Raw genomic sequence first — 22,377 nt, 5'->3', positions numbered from 1 at the left:
GCAGTCTCCAGTCCTCTGTGAGGTAATGTGATAACGCAAATGCTGCTGTTGAGACCTCTGCTGACCTCACCAGGAATACAGAAGCATCAGCACCATCTAGTGGACCAAAAGGCAATTAATTATTATTCCAGTACCAAAAGTATTAAAACATGTATTTGCAAAAATTATACAAAGATCGATACTTGGCGTCCATGAATCGATACCATATTGCCATGCAAAATATCACGACATTATGCTGTATCGATTTTTTTTTTTTTTTTTTTTTTCCCCACCCCAAGTTGCCATGGTCATGGAAAATCTGGAAAAGTCATGGAATTTGCTAACCTATGTTCCAGGCATGGGAAAGTCTTGGAATTTTGTTGTGTGTATTGACAGGAATTGTTACAGTAATCTTCGGTGGATAGCCTTCCACATAATGGAACTTAACAGGAAATTTGTTTTCTGTGAGCTAGTTATTGACATAGCATAGCTCTAATATGCATCAGTGTGTGACATTTTGTTTACCATCACTCATGCATCTTCATTTTCTCTCCCTCCTTGTACACCGGTGAGCTGAAATTATGTAAAAGAAATAATGTGACAGTGTGATTTAACATGTAGAGCCATAAATCTTGCTCTGCTTTGCCCCATTACTACTTTTAAAAGTTGGTTTTATACACTGTGAATGGCAATGAAAATTTTATTATGGGTACTTGAAAAGTTTTGAAATTTTGTCTAGGGAAATGTGGAGGAACCCTGTTGTCAAACTCAGATTTTTTTAATAACCCAAAACATAGCCCCATCTCTTTTTTAACATACAGGGGTTTTTTTTACACAATATATTATTTATGTATTTGTGTTTTGTAGTTGCATTTTGTATATTATGTATATGTACCTGCATTTTATTCCAAGCTTTTCAAAAGGAAATATCCACTTAGCCATGAGCAGAAAGCAGCGACCGAGGTCAGAGATGCAGTACATTAAGTGAAAGGCTAAGTTCAGATTTTTTGAATTGGGGTCACATGAGGTACTCAACCACAGTCAATGTAATATTCTTACCACTTTGCCTTCCCGTCAGATGGCCCTTTGTGACGGGGAACTGTAGCCCTGATATCGCTCTCTTCAAAGCCACCAGACTCCATTGATACACACAGTAATTTTACCTTGCAGAACACTGGAGTTGCTGGTGTACCGCTGCCTCAGTCGGTTGGTTAGTTTTTGTTATTGTGGGGAATCTTATTTAAACGTAGCCATATGAAAGTTGTGAGTTAAGAAACGACACTGGAGCAGTTCGGACATGCTTAAAGTCATTGAAAATAGTCATTTATTTCTCGTTCAGCTGTGTTACGATGTGATGCAGCAACAAACTGTAGCTATGACACGACCCGTCTCTTTAAACAAACATCACACTTTCTTTTTTTTTTTTTAACCAATACATTATTTATTGTTGCTCATAATATTTTGCTTTCGATATAATTCCTATGTTACAGGTACAATGTGCAATGCTGTATAAAAACAAAACATTTCTATTCAAACCCAAAGGATACTTACTGTTCTACTAGTAACCACCACAGAGAAGTGCTCTATTCCTTATCTGGCTACTTCCGTAGTTATCTTAAAGGGTAAAAGGGACAGCTGAGGTTTTTTATCAAGCTCGTCAACATCGTGAACTACAGGAGTCCTTTTGGTTCGTTACTTAAAGGAGAAGAACGCTGATTTTACACATCCAGATGTAAAGGGCGGGTCCATCTGCTCTTTTCTAGATCTTTCAAATGGAAACACCCAATCAGGCGTTAGCAAAAAGCAGGGATGTAGAGTAGTGAGCACTGAAAGGGTTAGTTTGGATTTCTTGAAGTGAGGTTTGAGGTACTTATCCATTGTCAGTGCGATGTCTTCACTGCTTTTCCTTGCCGTCAGATAGTCCTTCCCGACGGGGAACTGAAGCTGGTATCTATGCTTTTACCTGGCAGAACACGGGAGTTGCTGGTCTACCATTGCCTCGATAGTGAAGTTAGTTTGTGTGATTATGTGACTCTAAGATCTAAACTAGCGTGGCGTCCACAGCAGTACATTTTTTTTGTTTCTGCACTGGTTAGGGGGTTAGAAGAGCTAATTTGGAAGATCAATGACACACAATTCTCAAAGAAGGCTTGGCTCAGTCACAAAGAGGCACATTAGGCGGGCTACGTCATCATGCAGAAACCCGTCAGGCAGAGTTAAAATACTTCACCTGGTACCCACTGGGTAACCTGCAAAATAGTTGTGGGGCATGGAAATGTGGTGGGCATATGGTGAGAACAAAATAACCATAGGTGCCTGAGCTCAGCAGCTTCTGCCTGATCCAACAACTATATCTCCTGGCAGACTGATTAAATATGCACAGGATGTTCGACACAACATTCCAGAGCTGAGGCTGCAGCTGACTGACAGCGACAGGACAGTTACTTAAGATATGTGGACGGATGATAACCTCAAAATCGGCCATCTTTGTGTCACTTTACATTACAACAAGTGGGAGCTGACTGAGCGAGCGCACATCTGCATGGCACAGTACATTTTGCAAAACGGAGTATAGACATGATCACACATGCACGCAATTAACATTGGTGAATGTTTGCCTTCCGTTCACTTCTATTCAAAGGCTATATAAAACATTCCGTGGCAAAGCCTAAGACAATGGAAACTGGACTGATAACATCATATTTCACTGTATTTATTAGCAAGCTAGCTCTCTGTGGTTGCACACCTGGCACCGCCTACATTCAGAGTGAATACCTCCTCAGCAAGCGATAGACATTCCCCTGCATTCGCTCATGTGACCATGTTCTAACGGCAAAACGGTTTGTTTAATCATGTGTCAGGTCGCGGGACTTGTATTAATGGATGAGGGCAGATCTGGTTTGGACGGGTTGGTTACGATACCGAGGTTTGGGGGTGCGGGTTTGCAAAACTGGAACGGTGCAGGTCTCTGACGTCAAGTCACACGGGAAAATGTTTCAAAAAGGGCTCAGGAAAATAACATTTTGACGCTATAACATACTTACATCGACCAAAATTTGAATATTCGGATTTGAATTCATGAGGAACCACACTGGGGAGCTACAGAACGATTTTAAGACTAAAATCTAAAAATAATGGACCCACCCTTTAAAAAGTCGTATAAATCCTTTTGTGTTTTTTATACAAATAAACTGCCTCATGTGATGTCATTTGAGTCAGCCTTGATTTGGTCTGAAGGAGGTGTGGAGTTAAAAAGAAGTGAATTCACTTGACCTCTGTAGCCTGCTGCTCGTCTCTGGCTACATATTAGCTGCCACTAGCATAACACAAACTACATCTCCGACACAACTGTTGTCGGTTGGGTTGCACTGTGGGTAATGTAGGCACCTGTTATTTAAAATGAGGAAGAGTGTGTGGAATACAACAGATGATATCTCTGGTTCTGCTGCATTTTTGTTTCTTAAACTGCTCACTGTAAAGGAGTGTAATGCTAAACAGGTGGAGTACTCTTTTACTGAAGCACCCTCAGTGGTGTTTTATGCTCAGATAATACCGTGGTTATCAGTGCTAGTGCATGTCAGAGGTCGTTTACATGAACACACTCCCTTTCAAATGTACATCCGACTAATAGAAGACATTAAAAGTCAATCATTTGAGGTCTACCGTCCTGTCACAAATTTGATAAGCTTGATAAAAACCTCAGCCGTGTCTTATGTGTATTTGAAACTCAGTAGTAGGAGGGTTAAAAAAAATAATATATCACCTACTGAGAATCCTAATTATGCATCATGATCGATGTCTTGGTGAGATTTTCATTCCTTTTTTTTTTTTTCTTGAGTGCTGACATTTATTAACAAAAGAACCAAAACAAAATAACTGAAGTAATACTTTCAGGATTAAAAAAGTGTAAACTTTCACAAAATATAAAACTGACACATTCGAACCATAAATTATAAACATGTAGTCATGCATTTGTTCACAGGGCTGCATACCGTTTAGTCTTACATTTTTATCTTACAAATAAAATAAAGTTAGATATTTCTCATGTGGTATGTAATGGATATTTACATTATTATTCATTAGTATTTGATGCATTAGTGTGTGGAGTATCATGGAGGATGCTCCCAGAGTGAGGATTAGAGTGTTTAAAGGACAACGAGTGTGGTATCTTGTGCGTGCGTGTGCGTCTGTGGAAGGGTTTTTGCTGAACTGGAGCAGTGGCCTAAGGTTACCTTGGTAACAGTTTTGCCTAAAACAAAAACCCTACTGAACTTAAATGACATTTATCTGATGTCACAAGCTGCCAAAATATCTGATGTCAGGTTATGACAAATGTCCTATGTCATCTGATGTAGGTTTGCCAGCCAACAAACTTATGAGACACCATAAGTCAACTTGTCATAGTCTGAGTGTAGTAGGTGTGATCCCTCATGACAACAGTAATGTACTGCACTGACAGATTGGTGTACGCCTGTGATGGTAGCTGGAGGGCTTTACGAGCGTCCAGTGATCTATGGAGGTCCCGTGTGGGGCGCCTGTGGAGACCCCTGATAGGGTTGAGATGGCGACACCCACGCTCCAGCACTGGGAGGACGACTGGGCTCTCCACTTCCTGACTGATCCAGCTCAGCACTGTCGCAGTCGGAGTCATCGCACAGGGCCCGACTCTAAAGAGGGAGGGACACGGAAAAATGATGTCATACATGACCTGCAGCAGACAGTCAGTGTGACATCAGCGTGAAATCAGATCCAGTACCAATACAACAATGTAGAAATACTCAGTACAGTAAAGATTCTGCTTTCAAAATCCTGTTTAAAGGGAGAGTTCATCCCAAAATCCAATACACAGGCTTCCTTCTGTGCTGTGATGCAGCTGGCAGGTGTAGTTTGGTAGAAAGAAAATAGTTCCTGTATGAAACTGCTCACAACAAGGTCTGTGGATTATCTTAAGTAAGTGGGTCATGATTTCTGTAAAGAGACATTGCTGTCTAAATTTTAAAAAAAAATGTTTTGGCACTTTGAGCACCACAAGCTGAGTGCCATCTAGTTCCATAACTTTCAAGAGAAGACAGACATCTCTATGGCTGGTATCTCCAGCACTGGGCAACTCACACCAAAACAAACTAGGCTGATAAACAGCACCACAGGTAACAGAAAAAAAAAAAATCTATTTTTGATCTTGGGCTGAACCGTCCCTTGTAGGGATGCACGATTATATCGGCACGCCATCCGTATCAACTGATAATGGCTTTATAATGACATATCAGAATCGATCACAACCTTGCGTGGAGAACGGGAAATGACAGGATACACAGAAAGGCAATCCAGGCACTCCAAAAATATAGACAATGAGGAAGGAAATATTAAAAAGTCTTAATTGTAGCGGCTAACTCATTAAAAGAAACAACATGTTTCAACCACTGCAGGTCTTTGTCAGAGTTTTAAAGGTTTTTACGTCTGTTACAAATTTCTTAAACCACCATAAAGTAGATAGATAAACTGGTGCACAAGCATCCAGAAAAATGAGGTATATTCAGTCAGAGGATTTGGGCAATAGAGTTGCATAATTTTTCATAATATATGGAAATATCGATATCGGGATCGGTTATTGTCGAGCTGTTATATATCGGCATATCGGATACCTGCAAAAATCCAATGTTGTGCATCCCTGGTGCCTTTAAGTGCTTTCGGCAGAATTCAGATCCTTTTCTTGAGTAAAAGCACCAAGACAAAAATGTAGAAGAATTCCCTCAGATCATTGCTATTATATGAAATAATGTATAATTGTATCTCTTTGGTTGTCAGTGTGTTTTTTAATGTCCAATGTGTAAGATTTGGGGGGATTTAGTGGCATCTAGTGGTGATGTTTGCAGACTGCAACGAGCTGAAACTTCTACGCGTTAGAATTCCTTCAGTTGTTCAGGAGGTTTTTACCAGGAGCCGAATTATCTGCAGAGGTCTCCTTCTCTTCTAAACAAACACGGCAGGTGATTAAAACCAGTAAGAACACCAAATAAAGCAGTTTCACATTACAAATCAGTGTTTCTTGCACCTAATTTTGACGCCACCTGCATCAGATGCAGGATTGAACCTGTCTCTTTATACTGTCAATTTTGGGCCTGCCCCTGAGTAGCTAAACTGTGGGATAAAATATCTAAATGTCTCTGTGATATACAAACCAAATATCCAACCCTCTCCATGTATTGCTCGATTTGGAGTCTTACCAGTGAGGTCACCACTGTCTGGATCCCAGTGTAGAGCAGTAGCCTAGCTAGAGTTATTCTGCTTAACTGGAAATCCCCTGACACTCCACCATTAAGACACTGGGTTAGAGACCTATTGATGTCTTTGAGTTTAGAGAAGATCAGATACTTACTTAAGGGCAAAACTGACCTGTTCTCAAGGATTTAGGACCCTATAAAGCCGACTTAGTGAATGCTGCCTTTTAACTCCTCCTTTTTTGTCTCTCTCCCTCTCTCCTCGTTTAATTTAATTCATTATTGTCTTTGTTTGTATCATATTTTGTCAACTTGTGAGCCATGTATTAGGTTGTTGTTTTACCTCAGTCTCAGATGACTCAAACTAACACATGTGATCCTCTGTGGAGGAGCTGCTTTACCTCATTGGGATTCTGCCCAGCGTCCAGCTGAGCTTTGGCCTGTCCCAGTGCTCCGTCTCTCTCTGACAGGCCGTCGGAAGCCTGCGCAGGATCAGTGTTGTCCGCCGGGATCTCCGACCCCTGAGAGAGGAGGTCGTCGCTGCGGTCGTCCAACCTGTCGTCTGTGTTGGTGCTGACCACGTCGGGGGTGCCGCTGTGAGAGTGGTCAGTAGTGTGGCCCTCCTCACCGTCCGACACCGAGAGGTTCTCTGAGCTGAAGGTGGACACCGACTGGCACTTGGTGATGCTCGTCGGACGTCTGGAGAGATTAAAAACAGAACTGGGTTTAAATTCAGTGAATTAATGTTGTAAAGCTATGATGCAAATCAAAATGATTCTTTGTTCTCTGAATAAATCAGTGAATCTGTCAGAGAGGGAAGATGGCTTGAGGGAATTTTCCAATGACGAAGGACAGCAAGTTACTCACCGTCTCCGTGGTAACTCAACCTCACTGTCAACTTCACCCTCCTCCTCTTCTGATGACACTCCACGCCTCTGTAGTCAGAAACAGGAAAGATGCACGAGTGAGAATGATCAAAGCATTACCAGAGGAACACTGATGAGTGCGTACAGATATCTCTGTACCTGTTTGCGTGTGATAGCTGCCCTGTACAGAATGGCTGACGGAGTGAGGTGCTGACTCCCAATCCCCCCTGATGCCCCACGGGGCAACCTGACAGCTCCAGCTCCCTCCTCTTTATCCTCCCCATCATGAGGCAGACGTGGCGATCCAAGAGACCCCCGCCCTGCTGCCGCCCCCCTCCCACACGGCGAGTCTGGGCTGCTGGAGAACGGGAACGACGCAGCATCCTCACTCGGCGTGTCACTGCGCGGAGGGGTTTCTGTGAGATCATCTAGACCAGCTGCCCCCGCCTCTGATCCCCCTAACCCTGCAGAGGCACTGAGGCTCCCCCCTCTCTCCAGTCCGCCCACAGAGGGCTCCCCTTTCCCCTGCCCCTCTGCCTCCAGCGTGGTGCAGATGAGGTCAGGGCTGGAGGAGGATAGCTGCCTCTGCTGCTGCTCGTGGCTGAGGCCTCGCAGGGCTGCAGAGGGCTCCAGGAGCTGCTTGGAGGTGTTAGTGGTGGAGCTGTTAGCCTGGGCATTTGTGTCCCTATTAGGGGAGGATTGATTTGCCTTAAGTCCAGCCAGGTCCCCACTACTGCCCTTCCCAGGCTTGCGATGGCGGGTCTTTACCCTCCGAGACCGGCTGGGAGAAGTGGAGCTTCTGTTGGGGCAGGCTGGGATTGTGACTTGCATCACTGAGGAGTCCATTTTGGGAATGATTACCTCAGACTTGAGGATGTCTGGCCTGAGGAGTAGGAAGGATTAGTCAACAACTACAATCCACAGGCCTGATGAATATTCATTTCAGCATCAATCTTTCATCAAATAACGACTGAAATGAGATCACACACCTCTTTCCGGAGGGGAGTTTCTGTGGGACGTTTCTCTTCTTGATGAGTTTGTCCATGGAGTTGGAGGAGCTGCTCTGCCTGGAGCTGTGATGCTTAAACAAACCTGGATACTTTTTATCCAAAGACTGCTCTCTCCTGAAAAAAGACACCAAAGTGTAAATGCACTGTGGCTTATTAATACGTAAAGAACGTATACCCAGTGTGTTCATGGATGTACCTCTGCAGCTCTTTCTCTTTGAGCTCCAGCTGCAGCATGACAGCGCTGAGCTCCATGTAAAGGTTGTTTGCCCTCTCCAGTTTCCTCTCATAGTGCTCACGGATGTCCAAAGCATGCCTGAGAAAAAAAGAGGCTTCTGATTACCGTCATTGTGCATCCGCATGAGAGACTCCGAATCCTCCACAATAGACATGCACTCAAGGCACTTATTTCATCCACATGGGCGGGCAAAGGAATGACACAGAGAAATGGGGCACGGTGAAAGTGGCCTCATACATGTCAGCTAACATAGTAAAAGTACAATCATCCACTGGTTGCAACCATAAGCTGTATATAAAGATGGATGACATGACAGCTGCCGAAAAGCGAAGCCATAGCATCTCAATCTCCCCCTGGTGGCTGGCTGCGGTCATAAACATTGCTTCCTCCATGTTTCTGTCATTTTAGGTAGTCCTTATCACACTGGTGTTTGTTCAAGTGTTTATTTTCCTATAACTTTATTTCCATTTAGTCATTTGATGCTATGAAACACTGGTATGACATTAGTGAGGATGGCAGGAGGACAGATCAATGGACAGAGTGCCACTACCCTTTGTCCGGGAACTTTTTCAGAGTCGATGCAGGAACAAGGCTCTGAGCATCATCGGGGATCCTTCACACCCTCTCCACAGGCACTTTGAACTGCTGCCATCAGGCAAACGCGACCGCAGCATCAAGTCTAGGACTAGTAGACTGCTTAACAGCTTCCTCCCACAGGCTGTTAGGATGCTTAACAGTTAAACTGGACTCTCCATTCCATGCACCTTATACATACTGCACGGCACCACACATGGTCACTCACTCTTCATCTTTAATTCCCCGCGCAGATGCACTGGGACACATTTAGAAGAGAACCTGGGAATATCATGGTGGAATGATCAATTTTCATCTTGTTATGGATTGCAGGGATACTCTGGCTTCAAATGATGTCACCAGCGCAAGATAGCGGCCTGTATTCAGGTTTCATTTTTGTACAGTAGGAGGACTTGGAGACATGTCGTTCATCTTTACATACAGTCTATGATTGCAACTAATCTGACCATATATGTGAGATCCAAAAGTAAAAAAAAAATCCGGACCTGAGCTCCTCTCTGCGCCGATTGATCAGTTCCTCATCGAGCCGGTGGAGACAAGTACCCTCAGATTTAATCTTCTCAAAGTGCTGTTTCACCTCTTCTCGCCATTCAGCCTGATGAGAGCACATTTCTGTTAACCAGCTCCATCTCGCCAGAGCTAACTTTAAAACCACTTCTGTTTTGCATGGCAGCTAAAGTCTGGACGATGTGGGTGCCTGTGTATTTGTCTGTGTATTTAAATGTATGACTTGTGTGTCTTTCAGTGCTTCTACACATCTTCCATAGTCAGACAGGGACTCTGAGGAAGCAACCATACCTGTGACTTGAAGTACGTCTCTTGCGGAGTGGACAGCACATCAGCTGACGCTATATCCAGATGAAGAAGTATCTGACGGAAAGAGGGCCTATTCCTGGGCTTACAGTTCCTGCAAGTCCAAGACAGGGAAGACAGCTGTGCACATTTACAGGGCACTGTAAAATCAATAAAGTCCTTAAACCACAGACTAACGCCTCTCCGTGCATCTACTCTTAACTCTCACTTCTACTCTAATCTGCTCATTTTCTGCCTCTCTTGTCTTCTCTGCTGCGCTCATTATGTTTTTCTCCATTTCCAGGCATTACTCACCAGCACTGTCTGAGAAGGATCTTGAAGCCGTCCGGGCAGCTCTCAGGTACGGGCAGCTGGAGGCTGTTGTTTCCCACACCCCAGATAATGGCGGACGAGTCCACGTCTTTGTAAGGGATCTCTCCGGTTAGCATCTCCCACAGCACCACTCCAAAGGACCTTAAAGTTAAAGGGACAGTTCACCCCCAATTCAGAAATACATATTTTTCCTCTACCTGTAGTGCTATCTATCAGTCTAAATTGTTTTGGTATGAGTTGCAGAGTGTTGGAGATATCAGTCATAGAGATGTCTGCCTTCTCTTGACTGTAATGGAACTAGATGGCACTCGACTTGAGGTGCTCAAAGTGCCAAAAAAAATACATCTAAAAAACTCACCAGCAATGTCTCTTTCCAGGAATCATGACCCGTTTACTCAAGATAATCCACAGACCTTGTTGTGAGCAGTTTCATGTAAGAACTATTTTCTACTACTCTAAACTTAAACTACACCCACCAACCGTATCACCGCATAGAAGGAACCGTACATATACTGCTAGCTTACCTAGCAACACTGAGCTCAGCCGAGGAGGATGCCATTAATGTTTACATCTCGCACTCTAACAAGCATCTCTCGTCAAAGTAGATGCACGCTTCCTTCTTTGCATTTGTAGGTGCCAGCTATTGTTATTGTAGTATTTTGTATTAAGTTTCTTTGCATGCCATATTTGGTCACTTACGAGGATGTGTCACGTGGTGTTGGTGGTACGTCAGCAGCAGTAGTAGTAAAATCAGCTGTTCTTCACCGGGTGGTTCTTATGAATGAACTGAGAGGGTGAGGGGGGGGGAAGTCTCACTTTTGCTGATCGCTTTGATGCTTTTGATCGCTCAACACTAGCAAAAGGAACTGTTTTTAGACTTTGGGAAGTTGTTTCACTGTTTGTTTTATCAGCAATAAATATGTAAAATGCAACATCTTTGGAGCGAAGATTTATTGACATGCCAGTGCGCCCGGCAGGTAAAGTTTTTCCCCTGCTTAGCCTCTTGGCGACTATATTTTTGCTTTTTGGATAGTTGCTCTACAGCATTGATACTGTTGGTGGGTGTAGTTCGGTAGAAAGAAATAGTTCCTACATGAAAGTGCTCAGAACAAGGTCTGTGGATTATCTTGAGTAACCAGGTCGTGACCTGTAAAGAGTTTATTTTCCTTGACGGAAACTACGATGAAAATCTTTTGTCAACAACCTTTTTTCCATGACAAAAACGAGACGATGACCTAAAAATGGATACTGATTATAAAAACCAAGACGAAATCTATGTTTCATTTTTGTTGACGAGACAAGACGTGATGAAAGTGTTCGTGGTCAACTACCGGATGTTGAAAGCCAAGAACAGCCATGCTTGTAATTATCTTCAAATGCCGCATGAGCGACAGACTGGCAAACTGATCTGTAGAAGGACACATTGCTATTGAGCTTTTAAAAGGTATTTTTTCAGGCACTTTGAGCACCACAAGCTGAGTGCCATCTAGTTCCATTATATTGGAGAGAAGGCAGACATCTCTACGGCCGGTATCTACAACACTTGGCAACTCACACCAAAACAATCTAGACTGATAAATAGCACTACAGGTAAGAGGAAAAGTATGTACTTCTGATTTTGAGGTGAACTGTCCCTTGAAGGCAAGCTTTATTCTATAAACTGTACTGCATTTATCTCAATGTACTGTAGTACAGTACATTGAGAGTACACTGGTACACAGTACACTGGTTGCAGCGATTCAGCATTTATCTCAATGTACTGTAGTACAGTACATTGAGATAAATGCTGAATCGCTGCAACCAGTCAAGAAAAAAACATGCTTATGTATTTGTAAAATAGAAAAGATAAGGGTGTGAGATTGTTAAATGTCAGACGTACCAGATGTCCACCTTTTCCGACACTGGCTCATTCCGAATTACTTCAGGAGCCATCCAAGCTACGGTGCCGGCAAATGACATCTTGGTGCTCTTGTCACTGAGCTCCTTTGAAGTGCCAAAGTCTGAGATCTTCACCAGGTCATCATGTGTAATCAGCATGCTGCAAAAGCGAGATTTCATGTTGTTTTATATGGAAGTAAGAAGGAATCGATTATAAATGTTCAGGTTTGGTGTTGGATGAATCTCTCATGTTGAGTTCGTGGACTTACTTTGGGGACTTGAGGTCTCGATGGATGATTTTGTGGAGGTGCAGGTAGTTCATGCCACCTGCAATGCCCATGGACCAGTCAACCAGTAGGGAGGGGGTGATTTTACGGCCCGCCCTCAGCACCTCGTACAACTGGCCTTGGGCACAGTACTCCATCAAGATACAGTAACAAGGAGCCTGGGTGCACACGCCCCTGGAAGACAGCACGGCAGTCAGATAACACAGCACAGAAAGAGAAAGCACGAGAGAGTGATGCAGTTAGACGCAGGATGACCCTGCAGGATATTGGGAGTTTCCTCACTTGAAAGTGATGATGTTGGGGTGCTTGAGTTTGCGGAGGTGTTTGATCTCGGTCTCTTTGATGTCCCGGACTTTCTTCACAGCCACGTCTTCCCCGTGGAACTTGCCAAGGAAGACGGCCCCCTGTGCCCCGCTGCCCACCCACTGCAGGTCGGAGATCTCCTCAAAAGGGACCTCCCAGGACTCTAAACTCAGACCAACAAGTCCACAAAAAGAAACTCAATGAATAAATGTAAAAGCATGAAGCGTTACACAGGATTTAAATGGAAATAGAAACGTTTGGGCTCAGACTTGTCATTATAACGTAAATGTTGATTGCCTAATGTAATGGCTATAGAATAATGACACCATCAGCATTTAGATTGGTTCCCTATAAGCCTCGCTTTTACTATGTGCCACTGGGTACCATCTCCCAGAAAATGAAGGCTGGATTTAAGGCACAAAGGAAGTGCATCAACCATTGTGTTTCAGCAAATGTCAAGGTATGGCAATGTGACATGTCCTCAAGGACTTCCCATGCTTCTGAAAACTGTTTTAACAGACACAGCTCTCTCACATTCACAGTGCTTAATGCTGCAGGTAATGCACAACGAGAGCAGTGAAAACACCTTTAATTGTTTCTATTTTGGCACCATGGACAAAGAGCATGCAGCCATTTGTTTAGACTTCACAGAAAATAAAGAAGTGCACAGACAAGACAAAAGGCAAATAGGAACAAAATAGGAACATTTATTGTAGTTTCAAAGTGACCACATGGCTATGGTACTTTCAGTCATAATAACATGATTGAATTCATTCGTTACCAGAGATTAAGACACCTAAAATTATGGAAATCATTTGTAGAGGCAGTTGGACACTTATCTAAAGCAGCTTGGCAAAGTGCTTCCATAACATGCGGTCAAAAATCATGGAGGAATGAACAAGTTAACTCGCTCATATTCACTGATGGCCATCTTGTTGACCCGTTTTATGTGTTACGCATTGCTAATACATAACACAATCACAAGAACACGTGCAAATGCTCAAAATGTGCAATATAGCTCTATTTACCCAGGGAAGATTTGTGGAACACACGTGATCAATTTTGAGGCAATAACGGGAAAATAATTCCTAATTTTCAATTTATTTAAAAAAAGAACTGAAGATACACGATTGACGCTTATGCCAGTGCACAACCAAAACAGGAAGAGGATAGCACTGTTGTTTTCCGTGGTAGCTATCAGTAGCTATCCCCAGTTACCAAAGAGTATCAGTGTAAGTTCTTTGCAGGTACTATCCCCCGTAGCGGAAATAGTGTACGATGGAACAACTTAAGTAAATGGACTGCACTTGTATAGCGCCTCTCTGGTCTTCCTCTCAAAGCGCTTTTCACAATACGAGTCACATTCACCCATTCACACACACATTCGAGGCAGAGGCTACCTTACAAAGTGCCACCTGCTACTTAGTTTTTTTAACACACTCACACACCGATGGGACAGCCATCAGGAGCAAATTGGGGTTCAGTATCTTGTTCATGGATACTTTGACATAGTCTGGAGGAGCTGGGGGTTGAACTGCTGATCTTCCGATTAGTGGACAACCCGCTCTACCTCCGAGCCCTGGCCACCCAAAGACCTAACTGTGGAAACGCTACCCAGAAAAAGAAATAGAGCCCTATTGCTGGGTTCTGAGGAAAACAGCAAGTGAACCAGTTGTCTTTGCATCAGCAGCGCCAACAACAGTGTTGGAGAAACTGCATTAAAACTGATGTTTACCAAACTTCAAGCTACTTCACAATGACATTTGATAAAAAGAAATTGCTTGTCAAGGTGAAACTAGCTTCAAAAAGTGGTTTAACTTTATCCAAACCACATCATGGGAAATGATTACAATCTTAGCCTGGAGTCTCATATTGTTACACAGAGGTACAACTGAACTGACGCTGAGAAAAGTGTGGGCCAGCCCTCACCTCGGCAGCCTGAGCATGTGTTGTGGAGAAGATAAGGAGCGATTGTTGGGTCAGAATCAGGACAATACTAACAATCTTGGGAAATTTATAGCATTTGATTACAGACACCTTGGCTACAAGGTGACAACTGCAACTGCGGCCAATGAGCTGTGGCACTGTGCCATATTTTACGGCAAAAAACATAATGAGAATACTATGAATATGTAGTTTATAATTAACTACATAAACTACATGTCCCAAAGCACATGGCGTTAATGTAGTTAAACTGACACCCTGGTGCAGTGGTTAACATTGTTGCCTCTCAGCATGAGGGTTACTGGTTCAAACCCCAGGGTGGGGGAGCCCCTCTGTGCGGAGTTTGCATGTGTCCCCGTGTCAGTGTTAGTTTTCTCAGGGTACTCCGGCTTCCTCCCACAGTCCAAAGATATGCAGGTCAACTGGTGACTCTAAAATTGGCTGCAAATGTGAGTGTGAATGGTTGTCTGTCTCTATGTGTCAGCCCTGTGATAGTCTGGTGACCTGTCCAGGGTGTATCCTGCCTCTCACCCAGTATCAGCTGGGATAGGCTCCAGCCCCCCTGCTACCCCCAACAGGATAAGGGGTCACAGGTAAATGAATGAATAAACTGACACCCAAGTAGTTAAACTTTTAGTTGAAGTACATGTAGTTAACTACTTCCTAGTCTGAGAGGGTGGAAGTTTGCTGCATAGATCAGCCTCTTATTGGGCGGAACGAGCCACCCACTGAAGTCCCGCCCTACCACCTCCGGTTGCAGTTTTCAACACGTCCTTTACTAACTTTTGCGGTGTTTGATCTTGCGAGGATGTAGCCATTTTTCTGCCATGGTTCGCGTCCTGTAGGCGTTATTTTTGTGGGCGTGTTACACCAAAACCTGTTTCCCCCCGGCAATATTTTTGCAAGCGCACCATTGCTGTGGCACCGCCCAGAACGATTGTGATTGGTTGAAAGAAATACAAGCAGCCGGGGCGTTTTTTTCTCCAATCTTAAAGTGAGAGTCGGCCCAGCCAGACCTTTCTTTTCTTGAGAAAGGTCTGGTGAGCGAGACTAACTACTTCCCAACACTGGCCAAAAACAACACTACTTGGAAACGCTAGGAGGGAATGAAAAGTCGCCTGTTTCCACTTTGACACAGGCATTGCAACAGATTTTTTTTTAGCAGCATTCTTTGAGTAATGACTTAATTTATATCCATCACACACTGCAAAGCCTCCAAATGTCAAAACGCATGCTTGCCAGTTTGGGCCGGGAGGAATCAGGGGGCTTGCTGAGCAAATGCTACGTCCATGCTACACATTAGTATGGGCTGGCAGGACACCATTGCGTCATACAAAGTGCCTGCCATGTTCAAACAAATGGTATATTGATAACTTATCCAGTAGAGCATTACAGTTCCATCCAGAGATAAGAAGGGAAACAACAATCCACTCACAGTCTAATCTGTCTGTCATCTGTCACACTGACACGACTTAAACGACTGTGAGAGCATGGTCGCTAAAGAGAGACGAGCTGGGCAGAATAAAAGAGACAGGCAGATCAATTCTTCATGAGGTCCACTGAAGTGTCGAGATCTCTGAGGGGCTGCTGCAGCCCAGGCAGATGTACATGATGCTTCCCCTTGGCCAGCTGTGAAAACTCACTGGTGCTGATGACTGTGAATGAACCGACTCATAAACAAAGTGATGCTGCCAGCAGGACATGGAGGCAATGAAAATAATGAGTTCTAGTGTTGGAAAATTAAGTAAACCTACCCAAGTGCGGTACATAAATTCAATTTGAAGTGATTGTAGTTTAGTATTTGTGTTTTCCACTTCTTTATGCCACTACTCTCAAACATTTCAGCAGTAAATATAGTAGTTTTTACTCCACTATGTTAATCTGACAGCTGCAGTTACTTGATAAGTTTAAGAAATACAATGAATTGTTAAAAATTACCTGCAACCCTGAACCAGGACAAGCAGTTATGGATCAGGAATAAATAAATGTTTAAGATTAAACCAGCAATTCCTAACCTTTTTGGCTTGTGACCCCTCACAACGAAGCAGTGTGGCCTCATGTCATGTTGCAGATGTCTGAGCTTATAGTACCACCAAAGAGACATTTCCCTTCTAAACCTCTCACATGGTTCATTTAAATAATAACTGAAGGCTCAAAGATGTAAAATCATCCAATATTTAACAAAAAATTTTAGAAACAACTAGTGGCAACCAAGACCAACTGTTGCTTTGACTCACGTCGCCTGTGTCCCAGCCAAAAAGTTGCACCTGAACACACCACAAAGACCACAGCCAATGGCCAGCTAGCACATACATTCTGTGCCTGTGTACAAGAGGATAACTTAGTTTATTTTTCTGCTTGCTTTTTTGTTTGTTTCACCTCATTGTTTAAACTGTATACCCATTAGTTAGGACTTTCATTCATTCATTCATTCCCTTAACCACTTATCCTCTTGAGGGTCGCGGGGGGCTGGAGCCTATATCCCAGCTGTCATTGGGCGAGAGGCAGGGTACACCCTGGACAGTTTAGTTTTGTCCCGTTTGTTCTTATTGTTTGTCTTGTTCTTATTTTAAATAATGACTTTTTGCTGTTCACGTGTCCCTGTACCTGTCTTTTTTTGTCCTGTAATCACTTTACTGTGCAATTAAAAAAAAAAAAAGAGGAAATGACTCTCCATACCAGCAGGCAGCAGTAGTCTATATTTGTCATTTAGAGAGGGAAACCTGAGGACCAACATGTTCAATTCAAGATGCAATTTAGCCATTTAGCACATTAACAACACAATGATCAAAGAATATTTACCATGCGCTAATGAACAATGCCACAAATGATTACAGCTTCTGCTAGAAAGCTCAGTGGCTACAAATATAATCATACCTAATTTAACAAGTTTGCTTCGATCTCACGCCCTCTTTTAGTCATTTGTTTACTTTCCTCACTTCCGTTTCTCTTCTTGTGCACTGAGCTGAACTGCCATGATTCCTCTAACTGACAGGCTCCACTGTCTCTGACACTGATTCAACACGCTGAATCAGCGGAGAAACAGCTGACAAGGGCCGGCAAGTGCCAACAGAGCGGGACACGCTACAAAAACTAAGGCAACAGTCAACCTCGAAGTGCTAAAAACTACCGTTCCTCAAATGTCCACTTGAGGCTGGCACCAGAAACCAGTCAGTCCTTATAGACCACCATGTTAAAATGCCCAACTTTACAGCAGAAATAAACAAGTTTACAGCCTGGTACAAAAATGATTTTGGCCTCTACATCTAATTTCAACATTCATGACAACTGTATGGGGCGTGCATTTTTATATAACTCACTGTTTACATTTTATTAAGGCTTAAAGTTACACATAATTAAGGGCGGGCTGCTTTGAGTGACAAGCTCTGCCAATAGTGTCTTTGACTTCTCAGTCAGATCCAGTCCTCACTCCTCCACAGCTACAGCCTCTTACCCAAAAACGGTCACTTCTGGCTACAAAAAAAACAAGATGGCGACGGCCATAATGCCAAACTTGAAGCTTCAAAACGGGAGTCCACAAACCAATGGGTGATGCTATGGTAGCCAGTAATCATCTCATGACCCCTCACATTTATCTTGTGACCCTTTAGAGGCACTTGAGTCCAAGGATGGGAACTACTGGACTAAACTACACTTTTAAGGAAGTGGATAAACTCTCTAACAGCTTCTTATGCATTGATGCATCACTGACAGTCTAATAAGGTACTGTGTAATAATATCTCTGTCACAGGTGTATTTTTCTCTGCAGAACAAGTAGTTTAACTTTTGACGCTTTAAGTACATTTTGCTAATAATATCTCTGTGTTTGGGGCGTCGGTGGCTTAGTGGATAGAGCAGGCGCCCCATGTACAAGGCTGTTGCCGCAGCGGCCCGGGTTCGACTCCGGCCTGTGGCCCTTTGCTGCATGTCATTCCCTCTCTCTCTCTCTCTCCCCCTTCACACTCAGCTGTCCTATCAATTAAAGGCAAAAATGCCCAAAAAATATCTTAAAAAAAAATAAAATAAAATCTCTGTGCTTTTACTGAGGTAGGATTTTAAATGCAGGTGTATTTTTGGAGTGTGGTATTGGTACTTAAATAAAGGGTCTGAACAGTTCTGGAGTTGAAGCTTCATCCATGAGCTTAGATTTATTTTCTATAGTGCATCTCCATGGTTACGAAGGCACCATAATAAATCATGTAGTGAATGGATGTCATGTTTGAGTCACAAAATTTTGACTTTGTTCTGTGGTGTTTATCTAAAGCACAGCAGAGGGTCATGTCAGATAGCACAGAGGTGAAACATTTACTGTCACATACCTTCATGGCTATGTTTGTGTTCAGTGGAGTAGGCCTTTCCAATCATGGTCCACACTGGCTTTAGGCAGCCAAACAGTCCCTCCAAAAAACCTCCACTTCCTGATTGTAGCCGAATGTTCTCCGACTGGCTCCTGACGGCACCAGCCTCTGGACTGTGCCCTGCCTCGGCCCCGCCGCCACACTGGCAGGCCTCATGTTCATGTAGTTTTAGCACGCTGTTGTCAAAGTGGGCTGAGGGTCCATCACTGGGAGTGGGGCTGCTGCCGCCCGGCGCCCCCGGTCCACCGGTGTCGATGGACAGCACGTTACGGAGGACACACTGTGTGGGGGTCAGGTCCGTTTCGGGGGTGCAGGCAGGGGTGTCTCCATCGAGTCTTCGATAGGGGGGCTCTGAGATGGGGGTGCTGAAGCCTGACAGGGAGGGGGAAGGGGCACGGGGCTCATGGATACAGGTCCCACTCATTAGGGGTTTCCCCAACACAGCAGGTCAGGGTGGATGGAGGGTGGAGAGATGAGACGTACGCCTGAAAGAGAAGATTAATGACAGGAAATGCATTAGAATGATTTATAATCATCAGCCATGTTCAATCTCTGTGTTAACAATATTCTAACTGCTTCCCACGCTACAAACAAGTGTGGATTAACTTCAGCTCTGGACACAATGCTGGAACGACTGCTCCCTTTACCTCTACCAGCATGGGCGGATTATGAGACAATGGGCCCCTGGGCACAGGCATGCAAAAGGCCCCACCACCTCTCTGACACAGGAAGGAACACACAGACTTTTTGTTGTTGTTGTTATGCATCTCTCTGTGGTTTTGTGTATCTTTGTACTCATTTTGCATCTCTTGTGTTTCATTTCTGGTTGTTTTGCCCCTTTTTGTAGCCACTGTTTGTGTCTCTTTGCCGCTGTTTTGCATCTCTTTGTAGCTGTTTGTGTCTCTTTGTTGTCATGTTATGTTTGTTTTTGGTTATTCTAAGTCTCTTCCTGGTCAGTACATGTCTCTTTGAGTGACATTTTGCAGGAGGAGGCCAGAGGAGACCCTGGTCCTGTGCCTGGTAGACCCATTTAAGCATATCTACCAGAGATGTGGACTTGAGTCACATGAATTGAACTCATGTCAGACTTGAGTTTGATAACTTTAGACTCAACCTGACAAAATCAAAAAAGACTTGGACTTAATTCCAACCTTTTGACTTGAAAATACTTGATAACGTCCCCCAAGCCTAAAGATTTAAAAGTATGTTATTCTAAAAATGTGCCACAAATCAAATCATTTCCCTCCACTTCTTGAATCAATTAACATTAACGCTTTTCATTCCCAGCAAGTCAACATTTAATTCCCCAGATTCACTTTGTTTGGACCAATCCAACAGCCAAGGGCACAACTTTTGTTTCAACATGGGGGGGCACATATTAACTGGGGTATTTGAAGGTCCTGCCTTAATAAATTTCCTTGTGAATTTTTAGGCACCTAAACGTGCCTTTTCTGCATCAATTTATGTTGGAAATGTCCTGCTACTTCCTGTTTCTACCACGTGTAGCTGCTTCATCTTCCTTCCATTTCATGGCAAATAGCAACCATTGTTTCTGAGGTTGCACACTGTCACTACGTACTTTACAAGAGACAGTGTGGCGTCAATGAGTCGTGCTCGAAAGCAAAGTCCTCTGCAACTTTATTCTTTTTACTGGAAGGGACAAATGCATGTGTTGTAAGTACTGAGGGGGGCATGTCCCCCAAAATCTACGAATGCTGACAGCATCCTGGCAAGTTGGTGGAGAGAACCATGAAGAACTAACGTTATGGTACTTAACTCCAGTTGGGGAAAATTAGATGAAAGGTAAATCTGTTTGTGCAGAGACGCAACAACATCCAACAAACTTGTTTTAACAAATAAATACAAATTTTAAAGGTTATTCATGTATGTTGTGAATTCAATATTGTTACTCTGTTGTTTAAATTGCATTACATTTGTTGAAGAGCACATGATGACTTGTTTAAGACTCGCAACTTAAAGTTTAGTCTTTGGGATTTGCCTGTCTTGACATGGGACTTGAGTGCAGAGACTTGACTTGAATTGTGACTTGCAAAATAAAGACTTGCTCCAAACTCTGACTTCTACAGTTTCTTTTGATCCTTCAAGAAATAACTGAAGTTTGCATTAACTTTTCTTTTACTCAAGCAATGCAAAACACCACAACAGTGGAGTCGTGCTGTGAGTTGGGCACCTAGCCAGTCCCCCAGTTTAACCACTCCATCTCCACAACCAGGTCCTGTCTGAATCATGCAGGGGAGCCTCATCTCTCTGTGTGTCTACAGCATGAATGGGAGAACCAGCCTGCCCAGTGGAGCCATCACCCGGAGTGGAGATGGGCTTTATGAATGAATCTACCAGAGGAGGTTGTGCAGTCCACGGCCAAGGCTGTCACCTGTTCTTTAAGTGTCCCTCTGAGGAGCATCAGCGTGTGACAACATCACAGCAAAGCGACTCAGCAGCTCCCATATGTCGCTCGTCATGCATCAAGTGAGGAGCATTGTGTGCATCTGAAGAATATGACGAATTGCATAACCGCCTCGGTGTGGATGTGTACGTACGTCCGTCCGTCGGTCCGTCCGTGCGTGCATGCGTGCGTGCGTGCCTGCATGTGTGTGTGAGAGAGAGGGAGAGAGAGCACATGTACCCAATTCACATATCTTACACCAGCTCCATTTCTTGTACTGCACCACTGCATGAGAGGAGCCACGACGGCTGAGCGAAATGAGAGCGTGAAAAAACGGGCAATAAACAAGCACCGGGCCTGTGCGAAGGAGCAGTGCACACACACACACGCACAAACACACACAAACGCAGGAAGATCAATCTTTAAATAACCGAGGATGTGATGATGACACTCAGCAGCATCATAACCGACGTGCATGAATTGCAAGCGCCCGATGCCTACTATGGTCCATGCCAAGTCAAACTGCCGCAGCGTCTCAACATTTACTCAACGTTGGCATCAACACACATATTTCGTAATGTGCTGCAAAAATATGATTTTTCCAGCATTCATCGACGATGATTGGTTTCTTGGCAGCATCAGTTGAGTGGTGCAGTGTGAGCGGCGTGAACGCAACCGCACCAAGCACCAAGCATCACACCTCACCGTCCTGTGGTACCTGATTTTATCAGCATTTAACCAGATAGTATGACATTCCCATACCTTTCTGCCTGCTTGATGTCGCGTTGTCAAGTGAAGGGGTGGGCTCGGCTTGCTATTTGTCGGCGATAATGAGCAGATCGTTTGTTTCTTCCTTCGGTCCTGGCTCTCTGTGGTCTCTCCAGCCGCTGGATCCACGACTTTCACGTTACCGGGATGGATCCCATCGGGCAAATTGTGTTATCAATAACCGGGGACCCATGCAACGTGAGGCGCGCTGGGTTTTTTGGGGGAGGGAGCTGTCTCCTTCCCAGTGCTGAATTGACGTCACGGAAATGCGAGTTGCACCACAAGGGGGCGCTGCCGACACCCTCTGCAAACACACATACACACACACACAGAGGGGAATCAGTTTTCTATAATCACATCCATTATTTCCAGTCCCAAAATGTGCCCTTTCATTCGCTGGTTTATATG

At 44.0% G+C, this 22,377-nt stretch overlaps 1 protein-coding gene across 1 annotated transcript; it reads right to left on the bottom strand.

The window, feature by feature from the left end:
- Positions 1-4,388: 4,388 nt before the first annotated feature.
- Positions 4,389-22,221, bottom strand: map3k12 (mitogen-activated protein kinase kinase kinase 12). Its single transcript, XM_049582265.1, has 14 exons — positions 21,964-22,221; positions 18,759-19,282; positions 12,475-12,658; positions 12,175-12,366; positions 11,907-12,065; positions 10,010-10,168; positions 9,701-9,809; positions 9,388-9,497; positions 8,270-8,386; positions 8,053-8,187; positions 7,223-7,946; positions 7,065-7,132; positions 6,599-6,896; positions 4,389-4,646 (listed from the first exon to the last, which is right to left on the bottom strand). The coding sequence occupies exons 2-14, from the start codon at positions 19,219-19,221 to the stop codon at positions 4,491-4,493; spliced, it is 2,874 nt and encodes a 957-aa protein (XP_049438222.1). The 5' UTR covers positions 19,222-19,282; positions 21,964-22,221; the 3' UTR covers positions 4,389-4,490.
- Positions 22,222-22,377: the final 156 nt, after the last annotated feature.

The sequence above is a fragment of the Epinephelus fuscoguttatus genome, linkage group LG7 (genome assembly GCF_011397635.1).
Source record: "Epinephelus fuscoguttatus linkage group LG7, E.fuscoguttatus.final_Chr_v1".
Lineage (NCBI taxonomy): Eukaryota > Metazoa > Chordata > Actinopteri > Perciformes > Serranidae > Epinephelus > Epinephelus fuscoguttatus.
Note: the sequence above shows the minus strand (reverse complement) of the source record. Positions and strands in the feature narration are given on the sequence as shown.